Source organism: Punica granatum, chromosome 7 (assembly GCF_007655135.1).
Source record: "Punica granatum isolate Tunisia-2019 chromosome 7, ASM765513v2, whole genome shotgun sequence".
NCBI lineage: Eukaryota > Viridiplantae > Streptophyta > Magnoliopsida > Myrtales > Lythraceae > Punica > Punica granatum.
Window position 1 is genome coordinate 25,028,172 of NC_045133.1, and position 21,246 is coordinate 25,049,417.

At 40.8% G+C, this 21,246-nt stretch overlaps 4 protein-coding genes across 4 annotated transcripts; 1 reads left to right on the plus strand and 3 right to left on the minus strand.

Annotated features, from left to right (window-relative positions):
- The first annotated feature begins 487 nt into the window (after positions 1-487).
- On the plus strand, positions 488-1,858 carry LOC116214547 (cytochrome P450 81F3-like). The gene is made up of 3 exons (XM_031549939.1): positions 488-542; positions 1,101-1,171; positions 1,451-1,858. Exons 1-3 carry the CDS (start codon positions 488-490, stop codon positions 1,856-1,858), a joined length of 534 nt encoding a protein of 177 aa, XP_031405799.1.
- Positions 1,859-3,389: 1,531 nt separating this feature from the next.
- On the minus strand, positions 3,390-5,048 carry LOC116213177 (stemmadenine O-acetyltransferase-like). Its single transcript, XM_031548026.1, has one exon. It carries the CDS (start codon positions 4,920-4,922, stop codon positions 3,555-3,557), a length of 1,368 nt encoding a protein of 455 aa, XP_031403886.1. The 5' UTR covers positions 4,923-5,048; the 3' UTR covers positions 3,390-3,554.
- A 7,130-nt stretch (positions 5,049-12,178) lies between these two features.
- LOC116214548 (stemmadenine O-acetyltransferase-like) lies at positions 12,179-13,213 on the minus strand. Its single transcript, XM_031549940.1, has one exon. The coding sequence runs from the start codon at positions 13,211-13,213 to the stop codon at positions 12,179-12,181; it is 1,035 nt and encodes a 344-aa protein (XP_031405800.1).
- Positions 13,214-17,457: 4,244 nt separating this feature from the next.
- Positions 17,458-19,110, minus strand: LOC116213298 (stemmadenine O-acetyltransferase-like). Its single transcript, XM_031548178.1, has one exon. It carries the CDS (start codon positions 19,030-19,032, stop codon positions 17,605-17,607), a length of 1,428 nt encoding a protein of 475 aa, XP_031404038.1. The 5' UTR covers positions 19,033-19,110; the 3' UTR covers positions 17,458-17,604.
- Between the last annotated feature and the right edge of the window lie 2,136 nt (positions 19,111-21,246).

Here is a 21,246-nt window from a genome sequence, read left to right on the forward strand (position 1 = left end):
GTCACGGAGGCTCCCGATGGAATTTTGAGGCAAGGTCGGCGGCATTGGAATCCTAACTGACTGAGGAGCACAGTGATAGGTGGCTCGTAGCGAGATTCAACCCGAACTGACCTGTGCGTCCCTTCAAATTTCGGATCAGAAAAGACGACCAGAGGAACAGGCCCGACTGGCACAAGTCGGGTCGGACGTCGCCACGGAGGCTCCCGATGGAATTTTGAGGCAAGGTCGGCGGCATTGGAATCCTAACTGACTGAGGATCGTGCCTGCAGTGGTTTCATGAAGATTAGACATGTCTATTTGCCTGAGAGATGCAAAGAAAACCGGTAAAAACTGGAAAAATCTGTAAAAGGAGAAAAGAGAGAAATGGCGGTGGTGCGCGGTTGAGCGGCTCTCGGCACGTGACCACCTCGTCACGGGGGAGAGTGAGGGTCATGAGGAACCCTTAGGAAATGATGGCACGACTTGCCATAGTCGTGAGGTGGTGGAAATGTCGAGGAAGCCCGGGAAAACCGTGAATATGTCCTCTGGACAGGGCGATTTTGGCAAGCTGGAAGCTTCAAATCACAAAACTAACATCGGAAATGGACTCAGGAGGTCGAATGCATGTGGGATATGAAGTTTGGTCAAGTTTGGATCGGGTTGGGTGGCGGTCGCCGGAAAATGGTGGAGTTTTCCATTCTGGACAGTATTGATTAGGCCATTTAGAAGCCTCAAATCGCAAAACTAACACCGGAAATGGACTCAGGAGGTCGAATGCATGTGGGAAATGAAGTTTGGTCAAGTTTGGATCGGGTTGGGTGGCGGTCGCCGGAAAACAGTGGAGTTTTTCCGTTCTGGACAGTATTGATTAGGCCATTTAGAAGCCTCAAATCGCAAAACTAACACCGGAAATGGACTCAGGAGGTCGAATGCATGTGGGAAATGAAGTTTGGTCAAGTTTGGATCGGGTTGGGTGGCGGTCGCCGGAAAACGGTGGAGTTTTTTCGGCGGTTGCGTTTTCTTTTTTTCTCCTCTTTCCCCCCAAGATCCCGAGAATGAGCTCCCCAAAACAAGGAGGATTCTCCTCCCTTTAATTGCCAATTTTGCCGGGATTTCCGCAGATTTCGGGGAGGAAATCGCGGAGATCCCGAATTTCCGGATCCGGTCGGCGGCTGCCCGGCCGGCCGGAACAGTAATTTTTTTTTTAAAAAAAAAAGGTAATAAATTGGGAAATGATAATTTTGCCCCCCTTGAAGCCGGTGGACCGAAATTAGGTGCTGACATATATTATATATATATATATGTATGTTATAAAAGGAGTACCATTTTACCTACCAAAAAAAAAAAGGAGCACCATTTTCACATGTTTAGTCTGCCGCCTAGCGTGGATCTTGTCATAATTTGATGCAAGCTAGTTAAATATAATTATTATTAAAATTATATTTATTTAAAGTTTGAAATATTGGTGCAGACTTTGGTACATGCGGGAACTGACACATCCGCCGAAACTTTGGAATTGTCCATGTCTTTGCTACTCAACAGCCTCACTGCCCTGGAGAAGGCCACGGCCGAAATAGATAGCTGTGTCGGCCAGGAATGGTTGATCGACGAGCACGACATCCATGTGCTGCCCTACCTCCAAAATGTCATAAATGAGACTTTGCGGCTGTTCCCTCCCGCCCCTCTCCTCGTCCCCCAAAGGTGTGGGACGACGAAACGAGTTTCCAGCCGGAGAGGTTCGAGGGGTTGGAGCAAGCCAGCTATGCCCATACCATTTGGGGTGGGGAGAAGGGGATGCCTCGGGGCTGGTCTGGCCCACAGAGTGGTGGGGTTGGGGTTGGGAGCCCTTATTCAGTGCTTCGAGTGGGTCAAGAGTTAGTGGACTTGAATGAAGGGACTGGTTTGACCATGCCCAAGGCTCAGCCCTTAGAGGCTTTCTGCAAAAGTAGAAATTCCAAGATCACTCACGGACTCTCTCAGCTATGATTTGCTTATTTTGTATTTTTTAGGTATCTATCATGATATTCGAAAGTCCAACGAGTTCTAACTAATCCGGTTCGAGCTGGATCGGTCCACTACAGTGGTAAAGCTCTCCCATTATGGTATTTGTCCATTCACAAGTCTTGAATCTAAAACTTTGTTTAAAGGAAACAAATACCGAACTACTTGAATCAATCATGTTTGTTATTTTTATTTATTTCATCTTACTGGAGATAGATTGCATTCTAAATATACGTTTATTATCAGGAAAGTAACGAGAAATGTAATTATATTGTATATACTTCAATTTAAGTTGTAAAATGATTATTTACCGGGAAAAAAAATTCTGAACTAACTGAGAAACAGGGCGTCAAGGAGGAAGTGGCACGCGTCATTGTCTGTGAATCAAGAATTTCAATGTTCGATATTCACAAGTAAGATTGATGGGCCCCTCATTTAGATTTCTATCTATTTGTACTTAAATTTATGGACCAAAAAGATATTAAAGTAACTAAGAAAATGAGTTTAGCATAGTGACACAACCGTCAATTTGGAACAAGGAGGTCTTGGGTTCAATTCTCTTTAGTGAGACTTGATGGATCCTTTTATTTCGTTTTATTCTATTTTTTATTAGGTGCATGAGTCTCTATTATAATCGAAAAAATAAACGAAAATATTTACTGAAGCTGTACAAAACGCAACTCTTAGCTGACGTTGTCGCAGATGGTCCAAGTGAATCCTGGCATAATTAAGAGATTCTAGTTTCTGCTGGACATCTCGGCAAGAGCCGGTTTCGGAGGTTGTGGGGTAGAAGAGGACGATCGGAGCATGAGCCACGGGACTGGTCTGATCGAGAAGGCAGAGCTTGAAGATCCTGAGGTGTTGCGGGGTTGGAGAGGAAGGCTTGAGGAGTTCATGGCTTCACTTCCGTTGCCTCTGTTTGGCTCTGTTCTGTTCTTCGGAATGGTGCTTTCCATACATACCAAATGAACAGTGTCGGTGCTTCCTTTCCTCAAGTTGAAATTTGTTTATCTGCATTTTATTTTAACCATTTATTTTCATGAGGTGCACATGGACAATGTGATGCTCTTAATATCGGCTTCTTCAAGCTATTTTTAATTTTTCAGATCGATTTGCGGCATCCATTCCGGCATGTCTAGTTGACATCGAGTTGTAAGCCATCGGAAGTAGAAAATTACAGTTCCAAGGTCCAAATGAACCTTTTCATTCTAGGTGGGAGTCTTGCACCATTGCATCGAACTTCCTTCTCGAATCTCGTTCTTAGTATCAAATTGCTTGTCATCCTACCAACAATCGATATTGGACGAACACAAAGACAATGAGAGAATATAGATCAAGCTTTTGCTTTACAACTTTAATGAGATGCCAAGAGCGTATGGCCCCAAGAAATGATGTTTGCTGACACGCAATTTCTGGCAAGCAATAAGTTTTGATAGGAAGAGTAGAGTACTAACCACGACAATGTAAACACAACGGAAACACAAAATAAACACATTGCAAATGTGGTACCTTATCTAAAGACTCGTAGCCCAACTGCGACCATTGTGAAAGCGATATCATTAAAGACTCGTAGCTCAACTGTTAAAGATCAGAGGATTAGGGTTAAGGGAAGCAAATGCCCAGAGCTCGGGATCTAATTCCAACGAAGCCATCTCCTGTTCATCCAAAGTAACCCATGCCTCTATTCCATCACCAGATCTAGTTTCGACCAAATTTATGTAGTTGAAGAACACATCCTGGGAAAACCTAGCGCTACAAACATAGATGGGCCTACCCCATCCGAAATCGGCATCATAAAACCCGAGCTTACACCAACTCGAACACGTAAATATGTCCACCCCATCTTTAGACGACCCCACTCCGCTAATCTCTTCGGCGTAGCTACTTATCAGGTTCTTTTCGTGTCTAAGTCTCGAGATGAAGTCACTATCTATCTTAGCTACTGCTCTCCTCAGTTCACCTACTAGAGAAGGCAAGATAGCATCGGTACGATCAGAGTCAGTAGTGTTCTTGCAATGTGCAATGGCCCGCCAAAGAAGGCCTCCAAGGGAGAATTCTGATAATGGAGGATCCATCCTTCTGCGGATATTCACCAAATGTCTGCAGACTGAAGGTCTTTTGAGACCATTGTTCTTTCTCTCTAATGCCGCCATAACACACTTCCACAAGAAGCTGGAGACCGCCTCAACCCGAGTCGGGTACTTCACGGTGGGGCCACTTCCTCTGGCCTTGAGGGCCTCGATTGCAGGCCTGCTAAAGAGAAACCTCTTTGTGATGTTGTTTCCAGTTCTGATGATGGAGCCATACCCGGTGAGTGCAAGGTCTCTCAGTTGCGGGATTTCTTTAGCAGGGAATAGCTCCGCTGCCTGCAGCATGAGGTGGTCATAAGGTGCCGTAGTGCCGCCGCATCCTCCTCCCTGGGCGATCGCAGCCCACACCTTCAAGAACATGGCTAGCGCGGCTCCATCATGGAGTTTGTGTGTATTGCTTAGCGCAACAGCGATCCCACCACACTGGAATACATTCACTTGAATATTTGCAGCGCGAGCCACTTGAGGAGATTCAGGTTCAGATGGAAACAATTCGTTTAGCAAAATGAGGTCTGGGTCGGTAAGGAATTGAGTTAAGGACATGCCAACAGTAGCCTGGATGAAACGGGCTCCCTTGTCGTCACATTCGACGGAGGAACCATCCTGAATCCTCCCGGCGAGTGGGTAGAAGCGACCCAGGATCTGGGAAAGAGATCTCTTCAAAAGGTCTATTTTCTGCGGGACATCTATAGGAGAGTTCGGTTCGGAGTTTGAAGGGTAGAAGAGGATGATTGAAGCATAGGGTGGGATAACGAGCTGATCGAAAACAGAGAGCTTGTAGGTGCGGAGGTGTTGCGCGGTCGGCGAACAAGGCACGATCAACTCTTGGGTAATAATTTTGATCACTTCCATTTCCCCCGTTTTTGCTCTGTTCTTGTGAAGCAATGGATATATTGGCTCACTCAACTCTACTCGCCGCCCCACGAGTTGACCCAGTATTATCTTATATGCATCGATGGCACAATATTTTGCCAATTAACCATTTATTAGGAACTAGTAAAAAGACGCGGCATTGTTTTCTCACCTTCTTTGTTAGGCAACCCGTTTGACTAATTAAGTAATATCCTATGTTTTTCTTTTTTAAAATAGAAAAACTATCTGAGTTTGACATGTATCATGTATGGCCAGAATTATAATGTCTCATGAACTTGTGGGGTATTCATGAGAGTTGTGGTGAATAGTCGATTGAAACTCAAATACCCTTCATTATGTAAAAGAAAAGGTGTGTACTTGAATTATAATCTATTCCATCATGAACTTTTTAGGGAGTTCATGAGAATCATGAAAAATAATCGGTGAAAACTCGAGCACCCCTGTCATGAACTTTGTAGGATGTTCATGAGAGTAATGAAAAATAGTTAGTTTGAAACTCGAACACCCTTCATTATTAAAATAAAAAAGAATCACACATAAGAATAAAAAAAGATGTCTACTCGAACTATAATGTCCCGTCATGAACTTTGTGGGAGTGTTCATGAGAGTCAAGGAAAATAGTCGATCAAAACTCGAACGCCCCCGTCATGTACTTTGTAGAATGTACATGAGAGTCATGGAAAATAATCTATCGCAACTCAAACACCCTTAGTTGTAAAAAAAAAACACACACACACATAATAGTAAAAAAAAATTAAAAATTAAAAAAAATAAAAGTATAAAAATCCTTCCAACTCGTCATGTAGGAAGGATGGATCAGCTTTTATTTTTTAAGATAATTTACTATCATTTAATTGGAAGAATTATTTATTTAAGTGGAATATTCATTTATAAATTACTTGAATCTAAGTAAATTACTTATATGTAAAGTAAATTATACGAAATTGAAATACTTAAACAAATTACAAAGATTTCGAGAAAATTTTACTTAAATTTTAATAAAATACTTGAGTGCATTATATCACTGCTTTTGATGTTTATCATAGAATTTTCCCGAGATATTTACCTGAGAAATGAATATTAAAAAGTTAGTCATCAGCTAGAAAACTACAATAAAACGAATCATGTTTGGTATTGTGGGGTCGATGATGAAGACTGCGATGGTGCTTTCCATATTTATAAAATGAATCGTGTTTGGTGTTTCCTTTCCACAAGTTGACCTTTTTTAATATAAATTTTTTCTTTTTATCTTAAACTCTAATAAATAATTATGCTTAGTTGTTAAGTAAGGCTGACCAATATTATTTCATGTCTCTAATTTGTTTATACTTGTTTCAACTAATTCGATCACTTTGTTTGGACTAGTTATTCCTAAAACATTATATTTCCCCATTATCTAAATTTGTCCCATTACTTGCAAGTTTTTCTCTTTTTTTTTTAACAATTGTTATATATATAAACTAAACTATTGAAGGAAAATTTTATTATGAAATGTTAGATATTAAAAAATTATTAACATTGGTGGATAGTTTATATTAATACTAGTCAGAAAGCCACGTGTGTTGCATCTCTTTGGGTCGTCTACATATAATTTCCATTAATTTTAAAAATGTCATTTTGATAAATAAAGTTAAATACTTTTTTTTAGTTCAGAATTTTGAGATGGGTGATGCCATATAAGAGTGCGCATATGGTGTGGACCAATCTCAAATAATGATAATTCTCAATGAATAAAAGAAAATATCAAGAGTGCGAGTTGCCGTTCACTTGAATCATGAAGCATATATCTTATATTATAAGTTTTGTACCGATTAGGTCCTTTTCTGCTCTAATTAGGTTCTTGCATGCATCAATCAAGTTCTTATTGTTTCAATTAGGTCCCTGCATATGCCAATCAGGTTCTTCTTCTTCTTGAAGTGCTGACAGTTTTAAAATATGGAGAAACTTTTATCTACAACTTTTTTTTCTTTTCTTTTTTTGCTTTTTTGTATTTTCATTAATTATACCCCTAGCTCATTGCCTTATAAATTGGCCCCTCCACGTCTCTCATTTTAAAGTGTATTATTAAAAAAAAATGTATATATAAACTAAAAAGAAACAGATGAAGCAAGGCACTCTCTCCTCAAACGTGAGTTAAAAGCCCTTGATTCATCCAGTTATCTGCAATAATTAAATTTGATGTTATATGTCTTCCATCCCCGTAGTACATCTGAATCATTATGCTCAACAACATAGGCGACAATATCAACAAAAAGAACTCTCATTATTGTCAACATATTCGGTGACCTTAGCCGATGTACACGAGCAATAAGAATCAATCCCGAAAATCCACGATATAAAAAATTCTTCGAGTATTAACATTGTATACGACTTATGGCATTAACCGAATGATGCAGCTACAATGAGGATATCAACACGAAATCTAGTGAATGCTTACTGCTAAGCAAGACATTTAAAGCACATGAAACAAGAGTGCAGAGTTAAACTCAATGAAGTAAATTGCTATTCATTTTTTTCGATAAGTGGTCAGACTTTATTCAATATAATTGGATATGTACGGGGGGGGGGAGTATACAAACTCGTAGCAAAACTCATTAACGTACTTACCTAGTTTAAAAGACACCCCAAGCAGGGACAAAACTTTAAACTTAGCAGTATCTATAATTCTTTGTATCCATCAAACCAGAGCTTGACACCTTCCTTTGAAAAATCTGGGCACTCCCTCAAGCCATATAACGTATATGTAGACTGACCTCTCACAGTCGATATTTTCCTGCCCAACCTATTTAAGATGGCTAACCAACATGGGCATGAGGTTTTTGGGAGATACCCAGCAAACCAAATGGCTTTATTCCACTGAACCTTTACCTTTCTGTCTCTAAGACATTTTCAAGCACTTGAAGATGAAAAATGTACCAGACTTGTGAGGGATTCAGATCTTTACATCTCGAGTATCGGTGTGTTACGGCTGACGCTAACCTCCTGATTTCATCAGTTCACGGGTCAGTGCTTCTTGGCCATTGCCATTCATGAATCCTGTAGATCTTTGCTGAGAAGTAGGGCACAAATGCATTCATCACTTGGTAATCAGTTCATACCACAATAGCAAAACAGATAACTTAACAGCGATCTTGTAATCACTTCGTGGCCTCTTCAACTTCTTCATGCTTCTTCAAGATCTTCTTCGCCAACAGAATCCAGGAGTGAGGTCTCCCATCTGACCACTGCCCCTAGCTAAGAATATTTGCTTTTATTGACTCGATTTTGGATAAAAAATATATTACTAAAATTCATGGGGTGATTATGACTAACATATATACAGCTGATATACATGCTCCTCATCTTTTTCTTCGACGAGTCAATGGGTGAAATGATTACGTGACTCAGCAACCAGATGACAAGAGCAAAACTAATGCTCAAACCCAGCCCTTCGATCAAATATGCAAGATGACCAAGGCAATTATAAAGTTAGCAATCATCTCATACCATATAGATGCAACAAATAGAAAAAAAAAAAGAAAAAAATCATTCAATGCGTCTTCCAGGGGCACTGAATTTGCTCGCTGCTGGTCCGGTGGAGGGTGGTTGTGAGGGCTGACTGCCGAAGAGGAGGTAAGGGGCAGAGGCAGAGAGCGGGGCCAAAGGAGGACGGGCGGTCGTAGATGGAGAACCATGATCTATCTCCGTATGGATAATATCAAACACCTAGGGGGGTTGTACATCGATTTAGGTTTTATACCTCCCTACCCCCACTTGATTGTCATTCCCGAATTAAGGATCTCTCACTTACTAAATCTCATCATCTCTAACATAGTAAATCTCATCAAATCATGAGTTCATGATGAACAACGTCCTCTCAAAATTCACTGGGATCCCTTTCCACCATTGGCCAAGTATGGTATACTGAAATGACATGAATATGGAATCCGGATATAAACGTCCGTCATATTACATGCAAATTCCTGCAGTAGTTGATGATTCCCGAACTTTGGCTTCTTTTAACTGATGATTCGCTCCCCTGAATCCGATTTCCGTTTTTTTTTTCCTTCCGCATCATTAACATTTTAGCCTTTTCTTTTTTTCTCTTTTCAGTAAGAACACTTCTGAACAATTGAGCATCGTAATAGCTTTTATTGGCAGAACAAAGAATTACATTGATGAACTGATCTGAACTCTTACATGCTTTCTGACCACATATTGTAGGGATGGATCTTTTGACTTCAAAGATCCAAAAACAAAAACAATTTAGCTCCCTGTTGGTAAAGGCTCTTTTCTTTTTCTTTTTTTGGAACTTTTGGGGCCAAAGGATGTCGGTAAAGGCTCTTTCATTTTTGTCTTCTGAATATTTCCATCGTGAAGCTGAGTTACGGTAATGCATTTTATTATTGAGTTCAAGCGTTTAATATTTTCAGTTTGACATTTAGTATTTTCAGTTCAAGCGTTTAGTATTTCATTATAAATATTAAAAGTATTGAACATTTAAACTAAAACTTCTAAACACTTCAAATGAAAGTATAAAAACAGGTTGTGGAGATGGTTGGTTGGAAAAATCTCTTCTTTGCCAAACTTTGTACAAAGAGCTAAGGAGTGTCATTTGTTAGGTGCTTTTAGGTCTTCTTTTTACTTAGCAAAAAAAAAAAAAGGTGCTTTTAGGTTAAGTGAACTGATATGAATCCCTTCGGTTGTAAGGGATCTTTGTTGATTGATTCAGCCACAACAGTATAAAATAAAAGAAAAGAAAATATGAGGAAGGCGGTTGAGGAAAATATAATGCAAGAGCATATATATATATTTATGTATATATGTTTGTCTGTATATGAAAAATAGGTGTTCACAGCGCGGAACCAGGGCGCTACAAATAGTTTCTCGCATCACAGATCTCACATCGCTTATCCAAGGAGATATGTTATTTATATATAGACCGTAATGACCTTATTAGCGGTTAGTACTCTTGAGTAATATAGTCATGGTGCTACATATGATATCATAGCAGATATTGACCCACAACTTATGTGGGTTTAGGCATTGTTTGAAGGATGCCCAGGAGCCTCATTGACCTCATCAGTAATTACTAGTTAGCACTTTGTGAATGGTCCAACGGTGTTACAATACTGCACCTATTGCAAGGCCAACGATTCTCTACTGTCTGCCTCGTTGACCTCAAGGCCATTTCGGACGATGACCGGGCCGAACTATTCTGACAGTCGAAAATCCACCAGGGGCTATGCGATTTTTGTTGGGCCAAACCTGATCCTCTTCTCTTCCAGATATTCATCCAATGCATTAAAGGTCTTGTAGGATCGGTCTTCTTTCCCTTGGAAGCAGCCATCAGCCATAGCACCATAAGAACCTAGTCACCGCCTCGACACAAGTCGTGTTGCTCATGCTTAGGCGCATTCCTCGTGACTTGAGACTCTCTATGGCAGACCCATAAAACTAAAACATTTTTGTGACAAGGTTTCCCATTTTATAGAAGGAATCAAGCTAGATCTTCCATAAGTCTCTACTCTACTCCGCCACAGATCATTTGCAGGAAGAATTATGCTGCCACCTTCAGGTCAGGAAACACCGCTTTTCCACTGCTGCCACCACTTCCCCTGGTGGCTGCAGAAAGTCCCTGAATCGCATATCCAGATGGCGATTCCACCGGAACACATTTTGCCTGCTCAGCCGCGCGAATCAATTTGGAAGATTCCCCTACCACATATCCTCTGGAAATCAGTTTGTTCAGCAGATTTGGTTCAGGAATAAGACTATTTCCGGACAATAGAGCACTATAATGGCTTTTTTTTTGGATAAATGGTAAAGATTTTCATTAAGCAAAAAGGATTTACATCAAAGACCATTTACCCTGTACAACATCAACAAAACTAAGTAGCCCCCAAACTACACCCCAAAAGAATGCTGATTAGCTATGAGCAATATCAGGAGGGTTAAACATATAATCGACTAGGATAGAATTTACAACTTTATGAGAGAACCGAAGGAGTACATATAACTTTGCTTTCACGTCTGCAAAAATCTTCCGAACCATAACCGCTGTACATGACATCTGTCCTTGATAGATTCTAGCGTTCTTCTCTCGCCATATGTTGTAAATGTAGTGTGTCCAGAGATGCTTCAGACAAATCACATCTAGCTTCTTGGCCCGAAGAGAGAATATCCAACGGAATTCCGAAATCCAGCTTACCATAGTTCGGTGCAAGTCGACTCTAGCCAACAGACTTCTCTAAATTCCTTGGGTAACTAGACATTCAAAAAAGAGATGGTCTCGAGTCTCCCACTGCATACTACAAAATTCACATTCAGCTGCTTCGAGCTGAATCCCCCATTTTAAAAGGCGGTCCTTGGTCGCTAATGTATTATGTACACAGAGCCAGCTGATAAATGAGGAACGAGGAAAGTGCCCATCAAACCAAATTGCATTGCTCCATTCAATTCTTGGACTTCTGGGTCTTAAACACTTCCAGGCATTAGCAATAGAATACTGCATCGACTTGTGAGGGGTCCATAAAACTTTATCCTAGTTGGAAGGTTCGAGAGTTGCAGCCATATCCTGGATCAAAGGAGCTTGTGGGTCTGATCTCCTTGGCCAGTGCCATTGGCCTTCCGTCAGAACAACGCTAACTTTTACATGCTCATCAAGATATGGGAAACATTGGGGTCCTCTGCAACAAAATTTGATCAAAGGACCAACTGGGAGCCACTATAATGGCTTTTACACTCTTCTTGGTGGAAGGAACACTTACGTTATCTATAAACCACAAATTTTACATGCTTCCAAACGATAAGCTTAGAACATTAGAACCACAAAACCGAAAAAAAGTATCATCGGATCTATTTATTCAGTCATGATACATTTGGCAACATCTTATTAGCTATAGGTAGGTGCGGAGTTACGAGAGACTCATATCATGCTGCTGATGACCACAGGACTCGGATTCACAGAGGCAAATGTCCTGAGTTCAGGATCCTCTTGCAAAATAGCCATCTCCATCTCATCTAAAGTAACCCATGCCTCTATTCCATCGCTGGCCCTTGTATTGACCAAATAAATGAAGTTGATGAACACCGGCATGTTCACTCCGACACTGCTAATCCACATGGGCCTTCCCCAACCGAAATTGATATTGTAGGCGCCAAAGCTACACCAACTCGAACACCCAATATAGTCCGCTTCATCATTAGAACCCCCTCCGCCAATCTCTTTGATAAAGCTGTTTATCAAGTTCCTGTCATGTCTTATCCGTGAGACAAAAGTTGGTGTCTATCTTGTCGACTGCTCTCCTCAATTCACTGACCAATGAAGGCAACATATCATTGTAAGAATCAATGTTGTGGCATTTTGCAATGGCCAACCAAATAAAGTTTCCAAGGTAGAATTTTGATGAGGGAGGATTGATCCTTTTGCGAATATTCACAAATTGCGTGAAGACTGAAGGCCTTCTGAGACCGTTATTCTTCCTCTCAGAAGCAGCCATTGCACACTTCCATAAGAAACCCGAGACCGCCTCGACCCGTGTTGGGTTCTTGACAATGGGACCTGATCCTCGTGCCCTAAGGGCCTCGATTGAAGACCTGCTAAAGAGAAACCTCTGCCTCACACATTTTCCTCTTTTGTAATTTAGGTTAAAGGCGTTGAGAAATTTGTCTCTCAGACACAGATCTTTCACCGGGAAGAGCTGCGCTGGAGACACAACGAGGCCCCAAGAGGCTGCTGGGCTGCTTCCGCTGCGGGCAGCTGCAGCCCACTCCATCAAAAATGTTCCTATGGCAGTCCCATCCTGAAGTCTGTGCGGATTGCATATACCAATGGCGAGCCCGCCACACCGAAATACATTCACCTGAATATTAGCAGCTCGAGTCAGTTCCAGGGAATCTCCATAGGCATACCGTAAGCCAGAAGGAACGAATTTGTTCAGCAAAATGAGGTCTGGGTTGGCGAGGAATTGAGATAAGGACAAGTTAACAGTAGCCTCTATAAAATGGGCTCCTCCATCGTCACATTCGACAGTGAGATCATCCTGTATTATCCCAGCCAACGGGTAGAACCGACACAAGGTCTGGGAGAGGGACTTCTTCAAAAGATTCAGTTTCTGCCGGACATCTAAGAGCGGGTTGGGCTCGGAGTTGGAAGGGTAGAAGAGGATGAATGGAGTAACAGGAGCGTAAATGAGCTGATCGAGAAGGGAGAGCTTGAAGGTCCGGAGGTGTCGCGGGGTCCGAGAAGAAGGCTTGACTAGCTCTTTGGAAGTGATCTTCACTTCCATTGCCACTATTTTCTTCTATTCCTAGAGTTGATGCACAAAGAGCAGCTGAGGCATCCATCCATATTTATATACACATACGGACACATTGCTCCATTATTCCAAGACATAAAGGGGCGTTGACAAATTTTAATATTATTGATATTGCAAAAGCAACTCATCTTCTTGAAATTGTTGGCGCCACGTCCAGCACCTATTCCATGGCCAGCGATACTCTACCATGAGCGAACAGCTGCGGAATGTCAACTCTTCTTTGGGAATGTTCTGAATTCAAATACAGATGGCAATTCTGCAGCAGTAGAACACATTATCCTGGATCTTAGCGGCCTGAATCGATTTGCGAGATTCCTTGACAACAACCAGCTCATCTTGAATAACACAAGCCCCTCCATCATCACAGTCAACAACCAGCTCATCTCGAATCTTATAACCCGCTAGCTGGTTGAAATGGGTTAAGGTCCAACAGGCATTTCATGTGGAGGTCTAGTCTCTGCACAGAATTTAGCTGAGGATCGTGATCGGAATTTGAAGGGTAGAAGATCGAAGCTCCTCGGGAGTGATGTCAACTTCCATTTCTTCTGTGTTCAGGGATTGTCCCCAATCTCTCCAATGGATACTTCCGCCTGGGTTAGCTCTCGATCAACTTCGCTGACATCCATGTCTGGAATAAACTCGACAGTGATTGTACAAAAAATTGATCAAAATCATGACCTGCTATCATTCCAATTTGCACTATAGGACTGCAAAGCGGCATGGACCGCAAAAAAGGAAGTGATCAGTGCTACGAGCGGCAAAAAAGTGTAGCCAAGAACAGAGGAATAGCCCTTCACCCGGCTTGTGAATTATATATTGCTTGAATCGGGTAAGGTTCTGAATATGAACTTGACCGAGTAGTCAGAAGCGCCCAGTGGACGTCCCTAAAGAGGACTGTACAAGGGTGCCTGTTACCTGCATTAAAAGAAGGACAAAGTTAATGATTCATTCACGACACAGACTACACAGAGCAAAGTTCGGGGGTATTGAACCCTTTTATCCCTACTGGACATGGACAGGATTTAATCTGAATCCGCTTGAGATCGATGGTGCGAGAAAATTTTGGAATAGGACTTTGTGAAGGAGAGGAGACCGTCAGCCTAGCTATTCAAATTTGACAAACTATGAAATATCTTATGACTGATGGACCGTTTGTACAATATTAAAGTTCCAGTTGATACTCTTAGTTGGATCCCGACCATTGCACGGCTCTCTCACCCTTGATGAGTTCGGCTGCACGGTCCCAGTCCAGCATGGTATAATCCACGGAACAAAGGTCCTTCCACTCAGACACTGGGGGCCCTTTGTTCATAGGGAAATCCTATGTTCTTGGTAGCTTGCTGAACATCCTGATTGATAGTTTCAAGAAACTCATTCTGTACACCATGTTTTAACGCATGTCATGAAAGGGAAATGATAATCATGTCTAAGACAGCAGAGTATAAGTCAGATAATATAAAAAAATTAAGGAAGTCTTGTCTACAATTTACGGACAACGTGGATTCGTATATTCACAAAGCATCTTACCCTCCAATCTGTCTTGCAAGTAACGTCCGCATCAACTCTCTCTTGCAATTTCTTCTTTATCCTTATTTATCTGCTTCAAGAGAGTACTTAGCGGTATATCAAAAAATCTTCCCCATTTTTTCCGTAACTAAATGGATTGGCATGGACATGAAACTCTGAATATACGAGGAGGTAGAGAAGACAATCAGCCAACTTTATGCGGGTCGGTCTCCATCTAAGATCAGGGTGGTCATGAGGAAGTTAAAAGCTCCATGACTTCTGCAAGATGGACTTCCATCTGCGGCAGGAAGATAGAAGTAAAACTTGGAGTAGAGAACTGCTTCTGATAGAAACAAAACCATCACATGTGAAATTCCACTGGGCTTATAAGCTGTTGGATCTATCTCAAATCCAAAAGTTCAAGCTAATAGGTTGTGGTACCTAATCTTTATATTTTCGATATGGGACTTAACTTATGTTAGAAAATCGAGCACATGCGCAGCAAAAAAGTTAATTACGGTAAAAATCTTGTGTGCTCGTTTAATCGAAAATTTCAAGATCATATCTTGACATAAGAATCGCCTTCTAAACAAATAGACAACATCACATATCGAATCTACAAGAAAAGTTTAGACTTTTATACTAACCTTGTTGATTTGAGTCGATCAAACTAACCGTCCAAGTGTCCGGTCTCTAGTTCGTCCACACGAGCACGTCTCCACCGAGATTAGACTCCTCTCGACCCGTACACTCCGATCTAGGTCACCGATCTCGAACGGAATCGTCACGGAATGAAAGGATCTCTTCAAGGACGTCAAAGACAACACCGAAGCGCCAAACCGGAACCGAAAAGAACTCCGATCAGCCTTGGGATTTGTGCGGCTAGTTGCTTGTTGATTGCCTCAGTCGAAACCTTCTCTCTTTCTCTCTAATATCGGTTGATGATCGATTGCGTTATAGGGTTATCAGTAATAACATATCTATATATATCTTTACCATAGGGACTAAAATGCAATTATTAATTAATCCCCATTAATTAATAAATCACAAATGAGTCCTCACACTTAAGTCATCCAATGACTTGCCCTTGTTGTAAAAAAGAAAGATCAAATAAGTCCTTGACACGAGTTTCAATCAATAGACAATTTATTTATAGAAACTCTCCAAATAAGGAAATTATCGTATTTCCTTAATTAGATTTATCCTTGATATTGAACTCGACTTCAGGATGTGCTAGCACCTTTGCAGCCACATTGCAAGCCTCGTTCCATAATTAATTCCTAATTAACTTCCTTAATTAGAATTAATTCTTTTCTCGGTTTAGACATGCTCAATGTGTGTGACTAACTAGGTTCATCATCAAATGTCAATGGGATTATAGTATCAACTCTTTTGAGACTACTAGAAACTTTTTCTGTAATCAAAATCATAATTCCCAAAATGCCCTTGGCTCCCAAAGTTCACGAGTGACACCTAGCACATATCGTGACAATCCAAATGATGACGAATGTATAATTGAAACATTCTGACGAACCTCTGATCGTATATGCCATGCACTGAATCCCTTCACTACAAGATCCCGATCTAGCCAGAGTTACGGTAAATGCCAAACTCTAAAGCCGATCATATGGATTCTCTGATTTCATTCTTAGATCTGTAGAACTTGAACAGAAACTCCTTTCTATTCGAGTCTATCTACCCCGGCCAAAGATTTCTCGATCTAGAACAAAACTCATATCCATAGGACTTTTTCCTCGTTTACTCAAGTTAGCGAATCCCATCTTGATTGGACACCTAACTCCAAGTATAACTAACTGGGACCACTATCTGCCGAATACTCATGCTAAGCACAAATACATTAGCAGTAGCAAATCCTAATCACCTATACTTGAGATAGCGTTCCATCTCAGGTCTAAAGACTATATGCACTAATACGATCCATATAACATTTATTGACATTAGTAAATTACCGTATGAATATTATCTGCACGTCACGTTCGCATATAAGTATCCATATATCTGTCATGATAACAGTTATCAGATAGCATGACACTCACTACTCCATCTTCATTAGTATCTGTATACTAATCACGGAAATAGACAGAGGTGAAGATCTATCTAGAGAAATAATGTCCAGTTAAGTCTCATACGATCGTGAACAGTTTAAAGATATTCTTACCGAATTAATTCGTCACTCATATTCTTAACTCTTAAGAATGAAGCATTCAAAATATATTAAGAACTGTATTCTAATAAGCGTAGACAATATACGAAAAATAGAATAAACTTTATTGCCATAAAAAGAATTATCCAAATACATAAGTCAGGTTTTAGGGCATATCACTAACAACTCATTCTTAACTCTCAACATCACATTCAAACCGAATAAGTGACCATCCCTTCTCAAGGGATAAAGAAACAGCGAAAAGAAGTGATTGCTGCCTGATGATGAATGGGGTGATCTGCTGTCAAGTAAATCACCACGTTAACGAATACAGTTCCCAGCCAGATCAAGAGATTAACTTATGGAAATCACCTTTTGCTCTTAAAACCAGTCTAGTGCAAGCTCGATTGCGGAACATATAGTTCCCCCCGGTAATGGAGCGGTTATTAGCCTTTTCTTTCGTCTTTCTTCTATAGCACTATTTCCAAACAACAGAGCATCATCATAGCTTTTACTGGCAGAACGAAGAATTACACTGGTGTACTAACCTGAACATTTACATGCTTTTAAAGCAAAAGCATGAAACACATTTTATTTCTGACCGTAAAAAGACAAAGAAAACAAAGCGCGCACACACATTAAACCCATCAGAAATGTCTTATTAACCATTACTCATGTGGGATCATGAAATTCACAATAAGCTGGTCATAGCCAGAGGACATGGGTTCACAGTAGCGAATGACCTGAGCTCGGGATCCTCCTGCAAAAGATCCATCACCTCCTCACCCAAAGTAACCCATGCCTCTATTCCATTACCGAGCCTTGTACTGAACAAAAAAATAAAGTTTTGGAACATCGGCGTGTTAAACCCGATGTTACCAACCCATACGGGCCTTCCCCAGCCGAAGTTGACATTATAAGCCCCAAAGTTACACCAACTTGAACACCCAAAGCAGTCCACCTCCCCATCAGACCCCAGCCCTCTAAGCTCTTCAAGAGAGCTACTTATTAAGTTCTTGTCATTTCTTAGTCCTGAGACAAAGTCACTATCTATCTTAGATATCGCTCTCCTCATTTCAGCCACCAACAAAGGCAACATATCATCGGTACAATCTGAATCAGTGTTCTTGCACTGAGCTGCAGCCACCCAAAGAAGGTTTCCTAGGGAGAATTCTGATAGGGCAGGATCAGTCTTCCTGTGTATACCCACGAAATGAAGGAAAACTGAAGGCCTTCTGAGACCGTTGCTCTTCCTCTTCGAGGCGGCCATTGCACACTTCCATAAGAACCCCGAGACTGCTTCGACTCGAGTTGGTTTCTTCATGGTGGGACCAGTTCCTCGGGCCTTGAGGGCTTCTATTGCAGGCCCACTAAATAGAAACCTTTGCGTGACACACCTTCCCTTTTTATACGTGCAGCCTAAGGTTGCGACCGATAAGTCTCTCAGCCACAGATCTTTCACTGGGAAGACCTCCGCCGGAGCCATAAGGTCTCCAGCAGTTGCAGTGCCACCTTTGCCACTGCCACCACCTCGGGCAGCTGCAGCCCACTCCTTCAGCAACGCACTTAGGAAGGCCCCATCATGGAGTTTATGCGGATTGCATAAACTGATGGCCATCCCGCCGCACTGGAACACATTCACTTGGAAATTAGCGGCGTGAGTCACATCATCGGGAGAGTTCTTGGCAGCATACTCACAAGGAAGGAATTTGTTCAGCATAATGAGGTCCGGATCGGTGAGGAACTGAGACAATGACATGTTAACATTAACCTCAACGAAACGGGCTCCACCATCATCACATTCGACGGTGAAGTCATCCCGTATCTTCCCTGCCAGAGGGTAGAACCGAGACAAGGTCTGGGAGAGGGACTTTTTCAAAAGATCTATTTTCACCCGGACATCTAAGCAAGAGCCCTCTTTGGAATTGGAAGAGTAGAAGAGGGTTGCTGCAACGTAAGGCTCGAGAACGAGCTGACCTAGAAGGGAAAGCTTGAAGGTCCGGAGGTGTTGCGGGGTTGATGACGAGGGCTTGATGAGCTCTTCGGAAATGATCTTCACTTCCATTGTCATTGTTTTCTTCTTCGGTTTATGCACAGAACAGTTATGGCATCCATCCATATTTATCCGTACTGAAGCTTAGATACGGACGCATTGCACGTTTTACACTAATATCACCTGTGTTTGCAGCTTTCCCTTTCAATTTAGGATTTTACTATTTACGTATCTTGCTTGAGTTTAAATTCCTAGATTGGTCCCCACCTATGTCAAAGGTTTCAGACTTTCAGTCATTGGAATACGTCCCTCTTGACATTGGTGCCAGTGAGGCCGTGTACGACACCGACCAACACTTGGCGTACTCAGGCGATGGGTGACAAAAACGTGAATGCATGAGAACCATGCTTTTCCTCCACTATAGTCAATTATGAGTGTCGATCGGTCTAAAAGGCTTGAGGTTTTTGTACCTTAGGATGGACGAATGGGTATAGTGATCGGACGAAAGGGGGGGGGGGGGGGGGGGGGGGGGGGAGAGGGGAGAGAGACAACGGGGTTGGCTGGGCGTTGTGTGTGGGGGAAGATAGATGTAAGGGAAAAAGTCAAAGCTGCTTCATGTGGTGTGGTGGGGAGAGGGGAAGGAGGCGAGGGTCGGAGTCGAGTCAGGTCAAAGACTGTACAATCAAGTACAGCCTGCCTATCTTCTTCGACTTCTCCCTTCTACCACGGCGTTGCTTATCCTTTGTCTTACTATAGGGAAAAAAAATGCAATTCCATCGTTATGTTCTACAAACGGGAGTTTGTAGAGACTAGTCAGAAAATGCCACGTCAAGCGTGTCGGAAGGCTTGAAATTACCTTATTAAATAACACATTATTTTTAAATATAATAAGAAACTTTTATGCGTTTGGTTTTAGGGTTAAAGTAACTTTGATTTTGATTATGGAAAATGACAAATGATTGTGTAGTGTGTTGAGTTAAAGTTAAAGTTAAAATTTTTGACTTGGGAAATGTGTATTTTTATTGTGTAATGTAATGAGTTAAAGTTAAATATAAAATTTTTGTAATTTTAACTGCGAAACTAAACGGAACGTTACTGTTTACTAACATAGCACTATATAAAATTTATTAATTAAGAATTTAACAAGGCTCTCATTAAATAATAAGTTATCTTGTGAAATAATAATAGTGTGTTTGGTTATAGAGTTGAATTGAGTTGAGCATTAATTTTAATTAGTTTGCAATTATTATATTATTGAATTATGAGAAAAATTATGAAAAAGTAATAATTGTATTCTTAAATGGTGAAAAAAGTAATGAATAGTTGAGATAATTTATTATTAAAAATTCTATTAAATGGTTAAAAAAATGAAAAAAATGAAAAAGTAATAATTATGTCGTTGAATTTTATTATATAGTGAGTAGAATTAAAGTTAGTGTTAAAATCTTAAAATTAGATTGCGAAATCAAACAAAGCATATCTTGTTATTTTTGGGATTCTCGTTAAAATTATACTTTTAAGAAGGCTTCTTAGGCCCTCTCTTCTATCTACCCATCAAAAAACTCTTTTTTTTTTCCTACCTTCATAATTTGTTTCTAACTTTTCCTTTGGTGCTTTTTATTTGGTTGGCCTAATCTAGATTATTCGTACATTCTAAGACAACACTAAGGGTTTTCCTCACATGATTCAGTATCAATGTGACATATTTAGTATTTTCAGTTCAAATATTTAGCATGTAACATTCCAAATTTTTCCCCCCGCTTATTCACGTGTACTTTCCTATTTTCCCAATCTTCACTGCATTTGTATACCGAATGATCATTATAATTTTTATTTGAATATTTAATTATAAAGATAAGATTAAGAAATCAACTTTCCATGTGTCCTTTCTTCCTGAAGCTTTACTCGCATAATTCTAATGCGTGTCTTTCTTCCACGCGGGCACTGATCTTCCTTGACTTTCACCGCCTTCTTTTATGCTTCCTTATTATACGTGGTCTTCTCTGTTCATCCTTCCATTCGGCTGTCAAAACACAGAAAGAGAGAGGTCGAGAATGGAAAGGAACAGAGAGTGATTTGAGTGGAAAAAAAAGAAGAAATCGATTGTTCTTCGATATTTCGGGATTTGGGGGTTTTTCATGGTGAGTAATATATTGTTAACCTAATATTTTTATCGTGATTATAATTAGTTTATTAAAATTGCATTGTCATAGTCATGTCAATGACACAATCATGCATATACTTTTATGCGATGGATTATGATATTTGAAAATGAGAGTGATGTTTTGAGTTGTGTAATTGGGATTGATGGAAGTTGGTGAGTCTTGTAAAGCCCTGAGT

Bases quoted from the DNA above. Each gene is read 5' to 3' on its own strand.
- LOC116214547 (XM_031549939.1), top strand. From the start codon at position 488: ATGTCGAGGAAGCCCGGGAAAACCGTGAATATGTCCTCTGGACAGGGC. The intron at 543-1,100 runs GCAAGCTGGAAG...GGATTTCCGCAG, and splicing joins CTCTGGACAGGGCGATTTTG to ATTTCGGGGAGGAAATCGCG. The intron at 1,172-1,450 runs GTAATTTTTTTT...ATATTGGTGCAG, and splicing joins CTGCCCGGCCGGCCGGAACA to ACTTTGGTACATGCGGGAAC.
- LOC116213177 (XM_031548026.1), bottom strand. From the start codon at position 4,922: ATGGAAGTGATCAAAATTATTACCCAAGAGTTGATCGTGCCTTGTTCG.
- LOC116214548 (XM_031549940.1), bottom strand. From the start codon at position 13,213: ATGGAAGTGAAGATCACTTCCAAAGAGCTAGTCAAGCCTTCTTCTCGG.
- LOC116213298 (XM_031548178.1), bottom strand. From the start codon at position 19,032: ATGGATGGATGCCATAACTGTTCTGTGCATAAACCGAAGAAGAAAACA.